This window comes from Anomaloglossus baeobatrachus, chromosome 8 (genome assembly GCF_048569485.1).
Source record: "Anomaloglossus baeobatrachus isolate aAnoBae1 chromosome 8, aAnoBae1.hap1, whole genome shotgun sequence".
Classification (NCBI taxonomy): Eukaryota; Metazoa; Chordata; class Amphibia; order Anura; family Aromobatidae; genus Anomaloglossus; species Anomaloglossus baeobatrachus.
In genome coordinates this window covers 62,362,330-62,380,079 of record NC_134360.1, presented here as the reverse complement: position 1 = coordinate 62,380,079, position 17,750 = coordinate 62,362,330, and the positions used below count along the sequence as shown (strand labels likewise).

The following is a 17,750-nucleotide window of genomic DNA, read 5'->3' as shown; positions in this document are numbered from 1 at the left end:
AGCACTGCAATGTATAGTGAAAATCATGGTCTCAAATGAACGCCAGCTAAGCTGGCTTTCACAGGAGATTTGTCATGACATGCACAGGGGTCTTCAGTAGACCCCCAGCTGGCATGGCAACCCATTAACCCCCCCACGATAACATCACAGGTGCTCCAATGGATGTATAGAATACAAAGTTCATGTATTTACACAACCCAGGTATCAAATATCATAGTACTTGCTTAATTGCTTACTAATCCAGATTATGGAGATCTCTGCACTTTGCAAAGTTGATGTAAGACTTTTCCTCAGACAATCAGATTGTCAAAGATATCACACCATGAGCAGAAATTATCGATATGAGATACGTACAATTAAATTAAAACCTAGCAGACTCTAACACATAAAAGGGCTCCAAAAATCAAACAATGAACAAGGTGTACAAAACTCACATTTCTATTAGTGCCCTTGAATGTCTACTGTCTGAGAAGGGTGTACAATGGATGGCAAGGGGACACAGGAAACCTTATGCAGACCCTAAGTCTGGGGTCCCTGAGCTCACCCTTACCCGGAGGTAGCCTTAAAGGTAGAGAGGTCCGGGCCCCTGATCTGGCTCTACCACCTGTCCTGGCCCTGATGACAAAGTCCCCACCAACTACACCACCCAGGTACCGACCAGGACAGAAATCACCAAAACCCCACCAAATATAAAAAAACAGACTGGGGTAAATAAAAACTCATGCACACCTAAAACCTACACCAGGGAGCAACCAAAGGTATAAGTGTAGGGGTAACAAGGGAATGGAGGTGATAACAAATACAGACAACAATCGACAAACCACAGCCAACAGCAACAAGCATGTCCTCTCTACTCCTGGGCTTGCTCCAAACTGAATTGAATAACCAGCAACCTCTCCAGGAAGCAGAGGGATTAAATACAGCCCTGAAGTGCTCAACTGAAGACAGCTGAGCAAGTCTGCTGCTGCACCAGGGAAGGGATTCACCCTAAAATGCCCAAAGGAGAAAGGCAATGTTGAAATGTGCTTGGTCTCAGATGGTAATAGAGAACTCTGATCCTGAGCCTGTCCCTATACACGTGACATCTACAAATATATCAATGCTGTAAAATAGAATATCTTATTTTGTTTCTTATTTCTTACTATTATTTAATGAAAATAATCTTTTTTTATGATGCATGGTTCATTGAACTCCCCCACAAAACACATGGTACTGACATAGACAGTCTGTGTAAGGTGATATTTACACTATCTACTATGATATGATTTTACCTAAACTGTTGTGAATGTTAGTTATGTTTTGGCTGCTGGGAGGCTCCCTCTGGTGGCCAGGAATGGTTTGGACTTGGACCAGGTGTGTTGTGCAGTGGGTGTTTCCTTTGCTAATTCTCTGCTTATTTAAATCCTGGTCTGATTGCAGGCTGTTGCCGGATGTCAGTTGTTCTTTGTATCTCCAGCCTGCTTAATCCTGCTCTACACCACATCTTCCCCAGATAAGTGCTTGCTCTTTATTTATTGTCTGGTTCTTTTGTTTATCTGGGTTTGTCATTTGCTGTGGTTGGTTTCAGGTTATTTGCTTGCAGGGATTTTCCCCCTCATTGGATTTTTGGGGAACTCCCTGCAGTTCTGTGTGGAGTATAGCTCCTTTGGGTCCATGTGTTTGTGGCTTGTTGACTTTATTATGATTCTTGTTTTCTGTTCATTGGTATGACAAGGGCACCTGGTATAGGACGGAGTTCAGATCGTGCGATCTGAGGGCCTTTTTGTACTATCAGGAAGTTGGTATTTTGCAGGGTTTTTCTCTGGCCACCATCAGTCCCTTTCCTGGCCTTTCCTATTTTAGTCAGCGGGGGCCTCACCTTTTGCTAATCCTGTCATCTACCTGTGTATTGTGGTTTTCCTATATCACCGCAGTCTTTGAATGTGGGGGGCTAGCTATTCTTGTCTATTTTCTGAGGCAGAGAGTTATTCATCTTTCCTACGTTTAGGATAGTTAGTTCTCCGGCTGGGTTCGCGGTGCACAGGATGTTAGTTCACCCCTCGGCTACTTCTAGTTGTGATGGTTAGTAAAGGGATGGCGGCCAGATTAGTTGCCAATGCTCTTGTCACCTTATGCCAATGATTTGTGGTGGTCTTCCATGGTTCCGGATCATAACACTAAACTGTATTTTTACCAAACTTTACATAAGTCAATAATAAATTAAAAACTTTCTAATTTATATATTTTTTTTTATCAGAAAGAGCTTCTGCTCTTCTTTTTCCACTTTTGAGCCTCTTCTCTTTTGCCTGCATCCTGAACAGATAAAGAATGATTGTGATGAGCTTTCTAACAAGTCTTTTATCTCATCCCACGGCTGGATTCATATACTGTGCAAAATTATTAAGTAAATTTCATTTTTTACTATTAATTTTGTTATCGAACAATTACAGAGCTGTTGGTCAATGCAAAAGGGTAATAAACCTGAATATTTAAGAAAGTATATGTGAGGTTTTATCTTTCTTAGGAGAATATCTATGTGTATAAAATAATTATAGAAATAAATGAAAATGTAAATTTTCCTATTTCAATTGTTTATTTTCTTCTAGTAAATGAGAATAATAACTATACAACTCAAAATATACAAAAATACATTTATGGCATTTCATAAAAAATACCAGTGACCAATGTAGCTGCCCTTCTTTTCAATACCAGTCATAAGTCTACAATCCATGGAGTCTTTTAGTTTCTTAAACTGACAATCAATTTTTTGGGCAGCACCAACCATGGACCCCTAGACACTGATCAAAGAGGTGACTGTTTTCCTGTAACACCTGCCTGGATAAACAGACTCAGGTAGGATGTAATGGACAAGCTAGAGGGAAGCCCCTCACCAAGCAGGACCCCAGAACCCTGAAACTCCTTAACCCCTATACAGGGATTTGGAATTACACAAGGCCCTGGAGATCTCTACCCGTGGAAGGCTGCAGTCCGATGAGAGTAGTCATCAGGCAGGGTCAAACCAGGAACAGCAGAACAGGGTCAGAATCGACAGGCAAAGGCGTAAACAGAAAACGTAGCAGTGGTCAGATCCGGGTCGGGCAGCGAGGTACAAAAACAGCAGGCAGAAGTTTAGTCAACAACAAGCAAGTCAGCGGACAGGAATCACAAAACAAACAGTACATGAGCCAGAATCAGAACTATCTCTGGCAGAGGCCAGCAGACAGAAGGGGGAATAAGAAGGGTGTGGTGTCTTCCCATTAGCTGTAGCTGAATGATGGTACTTCAGCTGGGAGACACCCGCCACCTACAGTGAGTCAGCGGTACTGCAGAATCCCAAGATAACCCAGCCAGTGGATGATCAGAGCTTGCGCCCACCGGTGCTGCTGGCATCGACTCCTCTCCCATCACCAGCACCATCCACGGCAGGAACACGGCGTCGCCTGGCGATCGGAGCAGAAGTCGCTGGAGCAGACTCCGGCTGTGACGTAACAGTACCCCCCCCCCTCCACGAGGGGTCTCCGGACCCTCAAAACCCAGCTTCCCAGGAAATTGGAGGTGAAACCGCCGGACCAGACCCTTAGCATGAATATCACTTGCAGGGACCCATGACCTTTCCTCAGGGTCATAATCCTTCCAGTGCACCAAATACTGTACCGCCCCTCTGACAATATGGGAATCAAGTATTCTCTGTACCTCATACTCCAAGTTACCTTCAACCAAAACAGGAGGAGGGGGGTCACTGACTGGGTGAATGGGGACACGATATAACTTGAGGAGGGACTTATGGAACACATTCGATATCTTAAAGGACGGGGGGAGTTGCAGACGGAAAGCTGTGGGATTAATGATCTCGATTATCTCGTAAGGTCCAATAAATCTCAGACCCGGCTTAGCAGAAGGGACCTTTAGTGTAACATTCCGTGTGGATAACCATAACTTGTCCCCAACTCCAAGGTTAGGGCCCTTGGAAGTCTCTTATTAGCAGAGGAGGCTTGACCAACCTTTGCCTTCTTCAGGTTCTCTTTCACCTCAGACCAGATAGCCTTCAATTTGTCCACAGTTGATTCAGCCTCAGGAGTATCCACCACAGCGGAAGAAAAAGAACCAAAATGGGGATGCAACCCTAAATTGCAGAAAAAGGGGGTAGTCTTGATGGATTCCTGATACTGATTATTGATTGCGAACTCAGCTAGCGGCATATATTTCACCCAGTCAGACTGACGGTCAGACACATAACACCGGAGATATTGTTCAAGGGTTTGATTAGAACGTTCGGTCTGATCATTGGTCTCTGGGTGGTAGGCAGAAGAAAAAGATAGCTCTATATTGATCTTCTTACAAAATGCCCCCCAGAATTTCGAGACGAACTGTGTTCCTCGGTCAGAAACAATATTTTCCGGAACCCCGTGTAACTGCACTGTCATGATTCACCTCCCTATCCACATGGCTAGGGGGCGGAGCCTTCTCTCGGGCCTCCCTTCCGGCCCCTGGATGCCTTAAAAGCTGACACTTCCAGTGAACCAGCGCCAGCTATAAGCTTAGCTCTGCTTTGCCTGTGATTGCTGGTCCTGTGAGTGATACCCTGATCTGTCTGTTCCTGTGCCCCCGTGCCCTTGTCTGTGTTCCGTCCCCTGGTCGTCCCTCCTGTCCTGTGTCCCCCCTCCTATTTCCCCACTCGGTTGCTTCCTCCGGTACTGACCTTAGCCTGACTTTGACTTCGCTTCTGCTCGCTCCTCCGGTCCTGCTTCTGCCTGTACGGTGTTTGACCCAGCCTGTCCGACTATTCCTCACATACCCTGCAGTTCTGCCTCTCAGCTGTGCTGATTAGGCAGTGCATGAGAACGCTGTGCATTTCCTTCCTGGTTCTCATTGCTCTGTGTAGTGTCATCTGCTGCAGAGCTCTGGCTCCCCCTGGTGGCAGCATTACACGCACAATATGCCTAATAAACAACTTGCTAAGAGTTTCAGAATTGGGTAATCTGGACAGAGGAACAAAATGACACTGTTTGCTGAATCTATCCACTACTACCCAGATACAGGTCTTCCCTTGTGAGGGTGGAAGGTCAGTGATGAAGTCCATGGAGAGATGTGTCCAAGGGCTTACTGGGGTAGGTAGGGACTGGAGAAATCCGGCAGGGCGGGTACGAGGTGCCTTGGCTCGATCACAAGTTTCACAAGCCAGTACATATTCCTTACACTTTTGTTACGGTTGGCCACCAAAAATGCCTGGTTACTAATCGGAGGGTATTGCCGATACCAGGGTGACCTGCCAGCACAGACCTGTGGGATTCCTGAAGTACCCGTAGGCGAAGTGAGGGGGCGACAAACAGTTTATGGACAGGAGTGGTTTCAGGAGCTTGGTCTTGGGTATTATGGACCTCTTCTATCAAATCTAAGGAAACAGATTACATAATAATGCCTTTAGCTAAAATATGCTCTGGTTCAGAGTTTTCAGACTGAGAGGGATAGAAGCTACGGGAAAGTGCATCAGCTTTGGTGTTCCTGGTACCGGGCCGGAATGTTACTACAAAATCAAATCTGGAGAAGAACAATGCCCACCTAGCTTGCCTAGGATTGAGTCTCTTAGCAGATTCCAGATAAGTGAGGTTCATATGGTCTGTGATGACTGTGACCTTATGTTTGGCGCCTTCGAGGAAGTGGCGCCATTCCTCGAAGGCCCATTTAATTGCCAACAGCTCACGATTACCAATGTCATAATTTCTCTCTGTGGGAGAAAACTTGCGGGAAAAGAAGGCACAATGATGAAGCTGAGTGAGAGACGGAGTACCTCGTGATAGCACCGCTCCCACTCCAACCTCGGATGCATCGACTTCCACAATAAACGGACGCATAAGGTCAGGCTGAACCAGAATCGGGTCTGAGGAGAAACATTCTTTTAATTTTGAGAAGGCATGGATCGCCTCTGGCTTCCAGTTAACCACATCAGCCCCCTTTTTAGTCAAATCAGTGAGGGGTTTGGCAATTTTGGAAAAATCTCTAATAAATTTGCGGTAATAATTAGCAAACCCAAGGAAACGCTACAAGGCTTTCAGAGACTTGGGTTGTACCCACTCCTTAATTAGTTGAAGCTTAGAGGGATCCATGCGGAAGCCTTCTGCGGACAATATATAACCCAGGAAATTAACCTCTGCCTCAAAAAAAACACATTTCTCATATTTAGCAAATAGGGAGTTCTCTCTGAGTCTCTGGAGTACAGTGCGGACATGTTGGACATGTGACGTAGCATCAGGAGAATAAATCAGGATGTCATCCAGATAGACCACCACATATTGACCACAAATATCTCTGAAAATGTCATTTACAAAGTTCTGAAACACCGCCGGCGCATTACTCAATCCAAAAGGCAGTACCAGATATTCATAGTGTGCCTCTTGAGTATTAAATGCCGTTTTCCACTCATCCCCTTCTCTGATGCGGATTAGGTCTATGCCCCCCTGAGATCCAGCTTGGTGAACTACCGGGCTCCTATGAGCTGGTTAAAGAGATCGGGGATGAGTGGCAGAGGGTACTGATTCTTTACAGTAATAACATTCAGTTCACGGTAGTCAATACAAGGTCTGAGGCCACCATCTTTCTTATCAACGAAAAAGAATCCAGCTCCGACTGGTGACCTGGATGGTCTGATGAACCCTCTCTGCAGACTGTCTGCTATATAATCTTTCATGGCCTGACGCTCCGGACCAGAAAGATTATATATTTTACCCTTGGGGAGTCGGGAATTGGGGACCAAACCTATGGGGCAGTCATAATCTCTGTGCGGAGGTAATTTTTCAGATTCAGATACAGAAAACACGTCAGCAAAATCCCTGAATGCATGCGGTATGAAGATAGGTTCAGCTCTGGTCAGGTTAACAGATAATGACATACACGTCTCCTGACACTCAGGGCTCCATCGCACAATCTCACCCTGATGCCAGTCTATGACGGGGTTATGCTTACGTAGCCATGCCATGCCCAAAACCACCGCTGACATCAGATTCTCAAGAACAAAAAATGACACGGATTCTACATGCAAAGCCCCAACAAGCATGGAGATCTCTGGAGTTACAAAAGTAACCACACCCTGCGTGAGGGGTGTACTGTCAATAGCAGAGATTCTAATAGGCGCATTTAACATTAGCAAAGTCAAACCCAGCTCTTTTGCTACAATAGTGTCTATAAAACTAGCAGCAGATCCACAATCAACAAAGGCCTGCAGCCGCACAGATTTACCCTGGTGAAACAATGAGACAGGTATCATTAACCTCATAGGGTCTGCAGGAAGTACCTGGGCACACCTGAGCGGGTATCCTGGGGCCCGCTCAGGTGCGGTTGCTGCCTTGGAAACGATTGCCTCAGAGATCCAGGCCCTCCACGATCGGCTCCACAACGTGATCTGTTCCCTTACAGTCGACGGGACTCTGGACATGCGGAGGTCGGTGCTGTAGGGGCTTGAACCTGAGCAGACCTGAGATCCTGCACTTGCTGTGTAAGTCCATGTACCAGGCCAGAAAGGGTGTGCACCTGATTCAGCACAGCATGGAGAGAATCTTTTTTTTTTTTTTTTGTTTAGTGGGCCAGAGATAATGTAACACCTGCCTGGATAAACAGACTCAGGTAGGATGTAATGGACAGACTAGAGGGAAGCTCCTCACCAAGCAGGACCCCAGAACCCTGAAACCCTTTAACCCCTATACAGGGATTTGGAATTACACAAGGCCCTGGAGATCTCTACCCGTGGAAGGCTGCAGTCCGATGAGAGTAGTCGTCAGGCAGGGTCAAACCAGGAACAGCAGAACAGGGACAGAATCGGCAGGCAAAGGCGTAAACAGAAAACGTAGCAGTGGTCACATCCGGGTCGGGCAGCGAGGTACAAAACAGCAGGCAGAAGGGTAGTCAACAACAAGCAAGTCAGCGCACAGGAATCACAAAACAAACAGCACATGAGCCAGAATCAGAGCTATCTCTGGCAGAGGCCAGCAGACAGGAGGGGGAATAAGAAGGGTGTGGTGTCTTCCCATTAGCTGTAGCTGAATGATGGTACTTCAGCTGGGAGACACCCGCCACCTACAGTGAGTCAGCGGTACTGCAGATCCCAAGATAACCCAGCCAGTGGATGATCGGAGCCTGCGCCCACCGCTGCTGCTGCTGGCATCGACTCCTCTCCCATCACCAGCACCATCCACGGCAGGAACACGGCGTCGCCTGGCTATCGGAGCAGAAGTCACTGTAGCAGACTCCGGCGGTGACGTAACATTTCCTTCACAGTAAATCCCCCATTGAAGAAGAGCCAACAAGATCTCAATAGGGTTTAGGCCCAGTGAGGAAGGGATCGGGTCATTATTCTTCATCTTTCAGACCTTTATTGGCAGCTGAGCAGTGGAGACTTCAATGCTGTGATGGAGCATTGTCCTCCATAAAAATCATTTTCTTGAAAGATGTAGACTTTTTTCTGTACCACTGCTTAAAGAAGAATGTGTCTGCCTCAAATGGGTGTGGGTTTGGGAGTTGATTTTGAGTCCATCTTCAACCCAAGAAGGTCTAAATAGCTCATCTTTAATAATACCAGCCCACAGCCAGACCCCACCTCCACCTTTCTGGCTTGTGAGGCACAGTGGAGGTCTGTATATGTTATTGATCCAGCCATGGCCCATCCATTTGGTCCATCAACAGTCGTTCTCATCTCATCGATCCATACAACTTTTTAAAAATCTGTCTTCAACTATTTCTTGCCCCAGTTTCACATTCTGTGTATTGCTCACTGGTGGTCGGGTTGTCTCCTCACCTTCCATGTGATCACTGAATACCTTGTTCTTCTGTGTCTTGCCCAGTGGTGATCGGATTCAACCTCCTCACCTTGGCCATGTCTCTGAGCACTGAGCACCTTGTAATTCTGGGTCTCCAAGGAGGATGCAGTTCTGGAATATGGCAGCACTGGAGGATAATAGCTTCCTAGTGGCTTCACGTTTGATTCGTCTCAAATTTTTGTTCGTTACTGTGTTTTTTTCATGTTTTTTGTGATATCGTTGACTATTTGCAATTAATCCTTTGATGGTTTGTGATCATGGCCCAAAATCTCAGCAATTTCATAAGGATTGCATCCCTCTGCAAGACTTTTTTTTTTTTTTGGAATGCCTTGATAAAGGAGGGTGTATCCTTAGGCCACACTCTTCCTCGTTACACAAATACACATCACATGGTCTGCTTCATCCATTAAGCATTCAGCTTTATACAGCTTGGATTTGGAAAATCTGCATAAAATGATGAGATGTTAAAAATACATGACTCGCCCACCCCAGGGCTATGGGACACCCGGTGCCGGGCCAGACTAGTCCGGGGGTCGTCAGTGGTGGCGGGGCCCGACTCCGTGGCCCTGGTGGGTGCCAGTTAAATATGGCTGGTGAATAAAGTTTATGGTTGTCGTGACGCCACCTGTGGTTTGCGGCTATTAAGCCGCCACTGCTGTATGGGGCCTCCAGGGCTGATGGAATGGCAGCATGGATGGTCCTGCTCCCCACAGGTGGAGCGGTACCCCGGGGCAACAGTTCGTGCTCGTGAGAGTCTATGGTGTGATGTTGTGTGAATAATACGGTGCAGGGCCGACAGGCAGTGAAAGAAAGAGGCACAAACAGTAGTCTCTTTACCTTCTCCTCTTTTACTTGGCAACAGTTTAGTCCAGGGAGACCATCACAGGTGGTAAAGATGATCCGGCCGGCCTGAAAATGCCTGGGGGTGATATCCCTGGCCACTTGAGTATGAGGCCTACTCCCTGATCTTTCTTTTCTTCTACAGGACCCTGCACTCTGAATTTAGCAATGGCCCTCTTGCTGCTGGGACCGGTGGTTCGTCCCTTTTTCTGTGTGGTAGGCTGCGCAGGCCCTCTCGGGTGCTTCTCTGCTGGAGTCCACACCGGGCCCTTGGAATGCGGCTGTACCTTCAGATTGCTGATGGGCCAGGGGGCTTGCAGCTCTCCTGCCCTCCGTATTCGGCCACCAGGGAAGGATTTTATACCCTGGCAACCACAGACTCCGATGTCTGAGTCTCTTCTGTGCCTCTCTGCAAATCTTGCTTCACTGGGCCAAGCTATTCCAGCTCCAGGCCCCAGTTCCACAAGACAGCACACTCTGCATCTGCTTTCTCTGCTTTCTCTCTACAGACTGAACACTAACTCCTCCCTCAGGTCAGACTTAAGGAATGCTCCCGGGAACTCCAGGTTCAGAGCTCCCCCTGCTGACCTGAGGGAGAAACTGCGTTGGATGTTGAATTTACTGGCCAATGATTCCCCCAATTACCTCCAGGCTCAGCATTAACCCTTTGGAGGGGCAATGCTGTTGTGGCGACCAGGTCCTGGGGCGCCACACTCCCCCTTAGTTAAACTCAGTACTCCCGGACTGAAGAAACAAAACATAACATGTTAGAACATTTCATCCCATTATGGGAGGCACATTTTCTTAAACGTTACAACTTAAATAAAACTATAAGAGTCCAGTGTGGCTCCCTACCGGGTGTCCATTACACTGCTCCATGGGGGACCCGCCACGATAAAACCCCCAACGTAGGCTCTGGGCGTGCGTCAGAGCATTGATGACCCCACTCTATGCACGCCGGACGGGTTTTTCTTCAGGGGTGTTGAGCACACTGGTGCTAACTATGTACAATTGGAGTGTTGGCCACCCATAGTCCAGTCGCCCAATTGTCAATTTACTCAATCATTTAAATAAAAAAAACATTTTATACACAACATTACAGACATTTTAAATAACTATTTACATTCTAATAGGTACTCTTTCTTTTTACTCTCTATACCTTGGAGGGGGCCGTCCCCGAGTGCTACGTTGAGACCTGCGTAGCTCTGGTGTTTGTCCCTGACTATTTGGAGCGTCTGCTACCTCAGCACTACGGGTAGGCCTAACCCTGATAGGTATGCGTGATGATTGCCTACGTGGTCTGAGAGTCGCCAAGGGTACGACAGGTTCACCACTGACAGGAGGTTGATTCTCCTGTTCCACTGCTGGCGTGTCATCTTGTGTTGGGGCGGACAGTTCCTTAGGTGGATCTGGAACCTCTTCTGTCTCTGGCTCGACCAACTGCGGGAACGTCAAGACTGGTACCACTATGGCATTGTTTATTCGGGTCCAAGTTTTGGGGAATTTGCCAAGGATTGTTTGTATCATCTCTTCCTCTTTTTCTTGAATTTCTTCCACATCTTTTTGGATTTTGCACCGCTCAGGGGACGCTTTCAGGCGGTCTCTAGAAACTGTTTGATAGGTCTTGCCTTCATCTTTGCTTATGAGGCATACCTTACTATTGTCAAACTTGGAGGGAATAATGGTGTAGGGTTCATTCTCCCACTGATCATCTAATTTATGTGCCCTCCGCTTTTTCTTGAGGACCTGTTCTCCAGGTGCTAAGGGAGTTGCTGGGGCTGTTTGATTGTAGTTCTGTTCTTGTCTCGTTCTTGCTTGGGACAGGCTCTTTTCTACGCATTCCTGGACCTTGCGGTACTGCTGTTGTCGCTCTGTATCCCAGTCTTCTATCTCTTGAACCGCTTCAGGTGACACAGTTCCCATCTCAAAGTCTACAGGTAACTTGCCAAGTCTTGCTCGCATCAGGTAAGCAGGGCTGCAGTTGGTCGAATTTACTGGGATATGGTTATACAGGTCTACCAGATCTGGTAACTTCTCTGGCCATTGGTTTCTTTCTTCCAGAGGTAGAGTCTTGAGCATATTAATAACCACATGGTTCATCTTCTCGCACAATCCATTGGTTTGGAGGTGGTACGGTGTTGTTCTGATTTTCTTACAGCCGTACATGTTACAGAACTCTTGGAACACTTCTGCCTTGAATGCAGGACCTTGATCAGTCAGTACCCTTTCAGGGTAACCGTGAGGTCGACAAAAGTATGCCTGAAATGCTCTAGCTGCTGTTCTGGCTGTCTAGTCTTTCACAGGCACTACTACCAGGAAACGAGAGAGAGGGGAGCCAGCACGATCTGAAAATGGCATGCATCATATAAAAAGTGCAAATTCACAGATTTATTCCAACTGTACTGTAATATAAATGAGATTTTTAGCAAATAATTGATCAATTCTTTGAGCCACCCCTGCCAACGTCACAGCAAATCTCAATAGGGGGGTCCTACTCTATATTCTGTATTTCATGTGCCATGCGGCCTCCTAGATAAAGTTAAAAGCAGAACCATAATGGAGCACACATACCTGTAACCTGTATATAACCGCTCCTATGTTGCAAAAGAGGCAATTGTGGATAGAGGCCAGCCCAGGTCCCAGCATGTGGAGCAAGCTCTACACATACCAGGACTATATCAGAACTGACCCTCCCAGTGCCAGACAGCAACCATTGATAAAGGCGGACCAGATCCAAGTATGGTGCTTAATTAGCAATGCCTGTGGAAAGGGTGAGGCAACTGAATGTGTACAGCTACCAACAGGAGGAATATATTGCAAACCAAGATCAGGCGAGCATAGCATGGTGGTGACCAGCCACCAGACATTTGTAGCATAACTATAACCAAACAGAGAGAGGAAACGAGAGTAATGGTCCACAATGGTGAGGGCGTAAACATAGCCTGACCGGCTTGGTGTCAACTTCACGTGGTCCAGGGCCACCAACTCCAGGGGCTGCTTCGTGACAATTGGCTTAGGGGAGACCTCTGGCTGGCATCATCCTTCCGCCTCAGGTTACACGGACCACAGTCTCGGCACCACTTCTCGACTGTCTTTCTCATGTGTACCCAGTAGAACCGATCGCGGAGTAGGGTCTCCAACTTCTTCCACCCGAAGTGTCCTGCTTTATCATGGTAAGCTGCTAGGACCATTGGAGCATCCCTCTGTGGGACCACTAGGCTCAGCATTAACCCTTTGGAGGGGCAATGCTGTTGTGGCGACCAGGTCCTGGGGCGCCACATACACTGTGTGCAGAATTATCAGGCAAGTGAGTATCTACACTGATCAGTATTACTATATAATGTCAGCCATGCTTCTGCTTTTATCTGTGTTATAAGAAAGGAAATAAGAGCAGGACTCCCTCTCTGTGTGCTGTGCTGTGTAAGGAGGAGATCACAACAGCTCATCCCTGACTGCCAGGCAAGAGTCCATTGCAAATTATGCGATAGAACCCGCAGAGGAGAAAAGTTGTAAAAATGGAGGATACAAGTCATATAATGGCCAGAGATAGGGTTATTCTCTATGTACAAACTCAGGGTAGCTTATTCTGAAAAATGAATGGAAAGTATAGTTTAATGTAATCTATGATTGTTTTCCCACTGAAGAATTAAATCATTGTCAATGTTACTTTCAAGGTCAATTTTTTCATGGAATCAGTTATGAAATTTCCAATGTTCATGAAACTGATAATCCTGATAAACCGGATGCAACAATGAAAGTGAAGAACAAGCTGCTGACGGTGACAAGGTAAGAAATAAGTTTGTGTGACTTGTTCCACATTGAAATTAAATTATTTGTACAATGCCCAATGTTTGATAGAAGAAGGTTCATCTAACTGTAGAGTCTGATTGTAATTGGCTCAGTACTACTGATGAGCGAGCACTACCATGCTCGGGTGCTCAGTACTCGTAACTAGTGATGAGCGGGCACTACCATGCTTTGGTGCTTTGTACTCGTAACTAGTGATGAGTGAGCACTACCATGCTCGCATGCTCTGTACTCGTAACTAGTGATGAGCGGGCACTACCATGCTCGGGAGCTCAGTACTCGTAACTAGTGATGAGCGGGCACTACCATGCTCGGGTGCTCAGTAGTCGTAACTAGTGATGAGCGGGCACTACCATGCTCGGGTGCTCAGTACTCGTAACTAGTGATGAGTGAGCACTACCATGCTCGGGTGCTCAGTACTCGTAACTAGTGATGAGCGGGCACTACCATGCTCGGGAGCTCAGTACTCGTAACTAGTGATGAGCGGGCACTACCATGCTCGGGAGCTCAGTACTCGTAACTAGTGATGAGCGGGCACTACCATGCTCGGGTGCTCAGTACTCGTAACTAGTGATGAGCGAGCACTATCATGCTCGGGTGCTCAGATGGGCGCGACTCGAGCAACTGAGTATAATGAAAGGCAATGGTGGACTTGAGCATTCTTTTGTAAAATGCTCAAGTCCGCTTTGACTTCCATTATACCTTGGTACTCATGTTGTGCCCATCCGAACATCCAAATTCTCGTTACATGTACCGAGCACCCAGAACCACTAGCCAATATGTACCCAGAACCACAAGCAGTTCTGAGCGCATATCTATAATTCCTGCCTAACCGTCCCTGTATACACTAGCATAGATAAAGAGATCTTTAGAAGGAGTATTTTCAAAGATCCTTTATGATATGCTAATGTGCGCAGGGACTAGTCGCAAGGGAGTTATTTCACCTGACTAGTCTGCCCTCTTAGCATGATAGCACGCCCCTCTGGGCGTGCTAACATACTATTCAATGCCCAGCTTCATTGGTGGTGACGCACCTACCTGTGTCCGTTGCCACCACCTCAGACGCCGGGTTTAGGCTAAGGGCGCATGATCAGAAGTTCCGACACTTCCAGTCATGTGCACTGGACCTCTCTGAAGCCGGGACTTTATAGCACAGTGTAAACAGAAAGCTGTTGGGCTACTTGCTGCAGTTTTGATCCCTGCTTTTTCTAGTACACATCTAACAGTTCTCAGAATGTTGAACTCTGTATAACCCCACCCATATCACTGACGGGCAGTTTTCTGCCTATGCATAATGTGTACAGAAATCTTCCAATCAGAGGTGGGGGCGTGGTTATACAGAGCTCATGAATACGGAGGACTACCTAGCAGTAGGATTACTAGTCCTCTTGTCACGCTGTACAAAGGGCTAGTAAGACGTAGTACAGGGTATTTCCCACTAGGTGACAGCAGAGTAGTGAAGGAGAAACAAAGTCACACTGTAACAGAAAGGCAGCTGAAGTACAGCAGAGTAACTCCAGCAGGCAGCTAACAGGCAAACACCAGGGGGCAATAGAGTAGTCAAACAGTCAGGGTCAAGTCGGTGCAGCGGGAGGATCAAAATCAAGTCAGAAAACAGAACCGAGTCAGAAGCCGGGAGATCAGAAATGCAGTGGGAAACACAAATAACACACAGGAGAGGGAAATCAGGGACTGGGACAGATGGACGAATGGGGAAGGGTACAGGTCAGGGCATGACAAAAAGGAGTCAGATAAACCAGGAAATCTCAGCAGAGCCAGTCACAGGCTGCAGAGCAAAACTATAACCAGCACAGGAATGCAAGTGCCGAGACCAGATATAGTGTCTCCTGAAACCAGAATGAAGCTGAGGGGAGTTAACCCCTGACATGACCAGGCCGTGTCTGTGTGAAACTCTGGAGCAGAGAATACCGATCCTGGATCATGACACCTCTAGTGATAATCTGCTGATAAAACTGTGATTTTATCAAAACTACAGCAAGCAACCTAGTAAGTGACACATCACTGGAATTAGGGTCTCTATGTTGTTCTGCTGTCATATTAAGTGGTAAAATCTGGGTGACAGATTCCCCTCTAGTAAATGTGAGAAACCCATTACTGCCCTTTGTCATGGATATTGGGCCTAATAAAATTGCATAATTGTGACTCCTATATTGGTTATTAATTTTGTTCCTGTGGTTGTGGATTATTTTTAGGGGTGTACAAAGAGACTACCGGAAAGACCACAAGAATGGCAATAACGTTCCCTGCTGGTTTGTGCATTTCAATGGAGAAGGCCTGATTGATGGAAGCCACACGGACTACATTGTACCTCACATCTTCAGTATTGCTTATTAGAAGAGAATAAATGTCGCATTCAATAAAGCTCAGTGCCATTTTCTTCTAATAACTGTAATTGTTGAGTACAAACATCTTATTAGCCTGGACGACCAGTGCACACATGTGCAGCAAGATGTTCACCTCTATACACTGCAGGAAGACATCAAGGGATGGGTCAAAGTCTTAAAAATTGTATCAGAAGTACAGTAGGTGAAATAAGTATTGAACACGTCATTAATTTCCTAAGTAAATATATTTCAAAAGGTGCTATTGGCATGAATTTCTCACCAGATGTCAGTAACAACCTGTCCAATCTAGACAAGCAAAGAGATCAAACCATAGATGTCCATAAATTTAGTGATGTGTAAAAATGAGAAATGACACAGGGAAAAAGTATTGAACACGCTTACTGAAATTTATTTAATACTTTATACAAAAGCTTTTGTTGATGATGAAGCTTCAAGACACCTCCTGTATGGAGAAACTGGTCGCCTGCATTGCTCAGGTGTGATTTAGGCCTATTCTTCCACACAAACACTCTTCACTTCCTGAAGGTCCTGTGAACTCTGAGCTTTAGTTCCTTCCATACATTTTCTATTGGATTCAGGTCTGGTGATCGGCTTGGCCATTTAGAAACTTTATTTTGTTTCTCTGAAACCAGTTGAGGTTTCCTTGACTGTGTGTTTGGGATCATTGTCTTGCTGAAATGTTCACCCTCGTTTCCTCTTCATCATCCTTGTTGATGGCAGTAAATATTGATCAAGAATGTCTCAGTACATCTGTCCATTCATCTTTCCTTCAATTACAAAAAGTTTGTCAGTGCCGTATGCTGAAAAACAGCCCCACACCATGATGTTCCTATTTCCAAGCTTCACTGCTGGCATGCTGTTTTTGTGGTGATATGCAGTGCCTTTTGACCTCCAAACTTGCTTCATTATGATTAAAGTGGCTGAAAAACGGAATAAAACAGATTTTTATTTATCTCTTTTGTGCAGATATTGACTTGCAGAGTTTAGATACTAATTTGTCCTTCAACTAAGGAGGTGATTTTTCTCTGGAGGCATTTAATTTTGGGGCTGTTATACAGTTTGGGGACTAATGCAGAGGCCATTACGAGTTTGGGTTCTAATGTGGGGGCCATTATACAGTTTGAGGGCTAATTTGGGGCCATTATAAAGCTTAGGAGCTAATGTGGGGCCATTATACAGTTTGAATACTACTGTGGGGGCCCTCGCACAGTGTGGGGGACTCTCATACTGGGTAGGCTCCTCATGCATTTTAGAGACATCTGTGGGGGGCCCTCAAAGTGCGGGGTCCAGTATACAGCATGAGAGATAAAGTGGAGGGCATTATACAGTGTGGGTGCTAATGCGGGGGGGGGTGGCATTGGGGCCATTATGAAGTGTGGGATAATTATACAGTGTTTTGTAGGAGCAGCAGAAACATTTTACTGCGTATAGGGGAGGTGTGGGCCCATCATAGTATGTATAGAGGAGGTGTGGGGCCATCATACTGTGTATAGAGCAGCTGTGGGCCCATTATACTGTGTAAGGAAGCTGTGGACTCATCATACTATGTATAGAGGAGTTGTGGGCCCATCATACTAGGTATAGAAGAGGTGTGGGCCCATCATACCATGTGTAGAGGAACTGTGGGCCCATCATACCATGTATAGAAGAGGTGTGGGCCCATCATTCCATGTGTAGAGGAACTGTGGGCCCATCATACTATGTATAGAAGAGGTGTGGGCCCATCATACTGTATATAGGGGAGCTATGGATCCATTATACTATGTATAAAGGAACTATGGGCCATCATACAAGAACTGTGGGCCCATTATACTGTGTATAGGGGAGCTGTGGGTCCATTATACTATGTATAGAGGAGGTGTGGGCCCATCATACCATGTGTATAGAGTAACTGTTGGCCCATCATACTATGTATAGGGGAGCTGTGGTCCCATCATACTATCTATATGGG

General features: G+C 46.3%; 1 protein-coding gene across 2 annotated transcripts in view; it reads left to right on the top strand.

Moving 5' to 3' along the window:
* Positions 1 to 15,937, top strand: part of LOC142249820 (inter-alpha-trypsin inhibitor heavy chain H3-like) — a 135,260-nt gene extending 119,323 nt beyond the window's left edge. For both annotated transcript variants that reach the window (XM_075321729.1, XM_075321730.1), the window contains exons 20-21: positions 13,301 to 13,412; positions 15,647 to 15,937. In XM_075321729.1, coding sequence (XP_075177844.1) covers positions 13,301 to 13,412; positions 15,647 to 15,788 — 254 coding nt within the window. In that variant the 3' untranslated portion in view covers positions 15,789 to 15,937. The remainder of the gene's footprint in view (positions 1 to 13,300; positions 13,413 to 15,646) is intronic.
* The last annotated feature ends 1,813 nt before the right edge of the window (positions 15,938 to 17,750 follow it).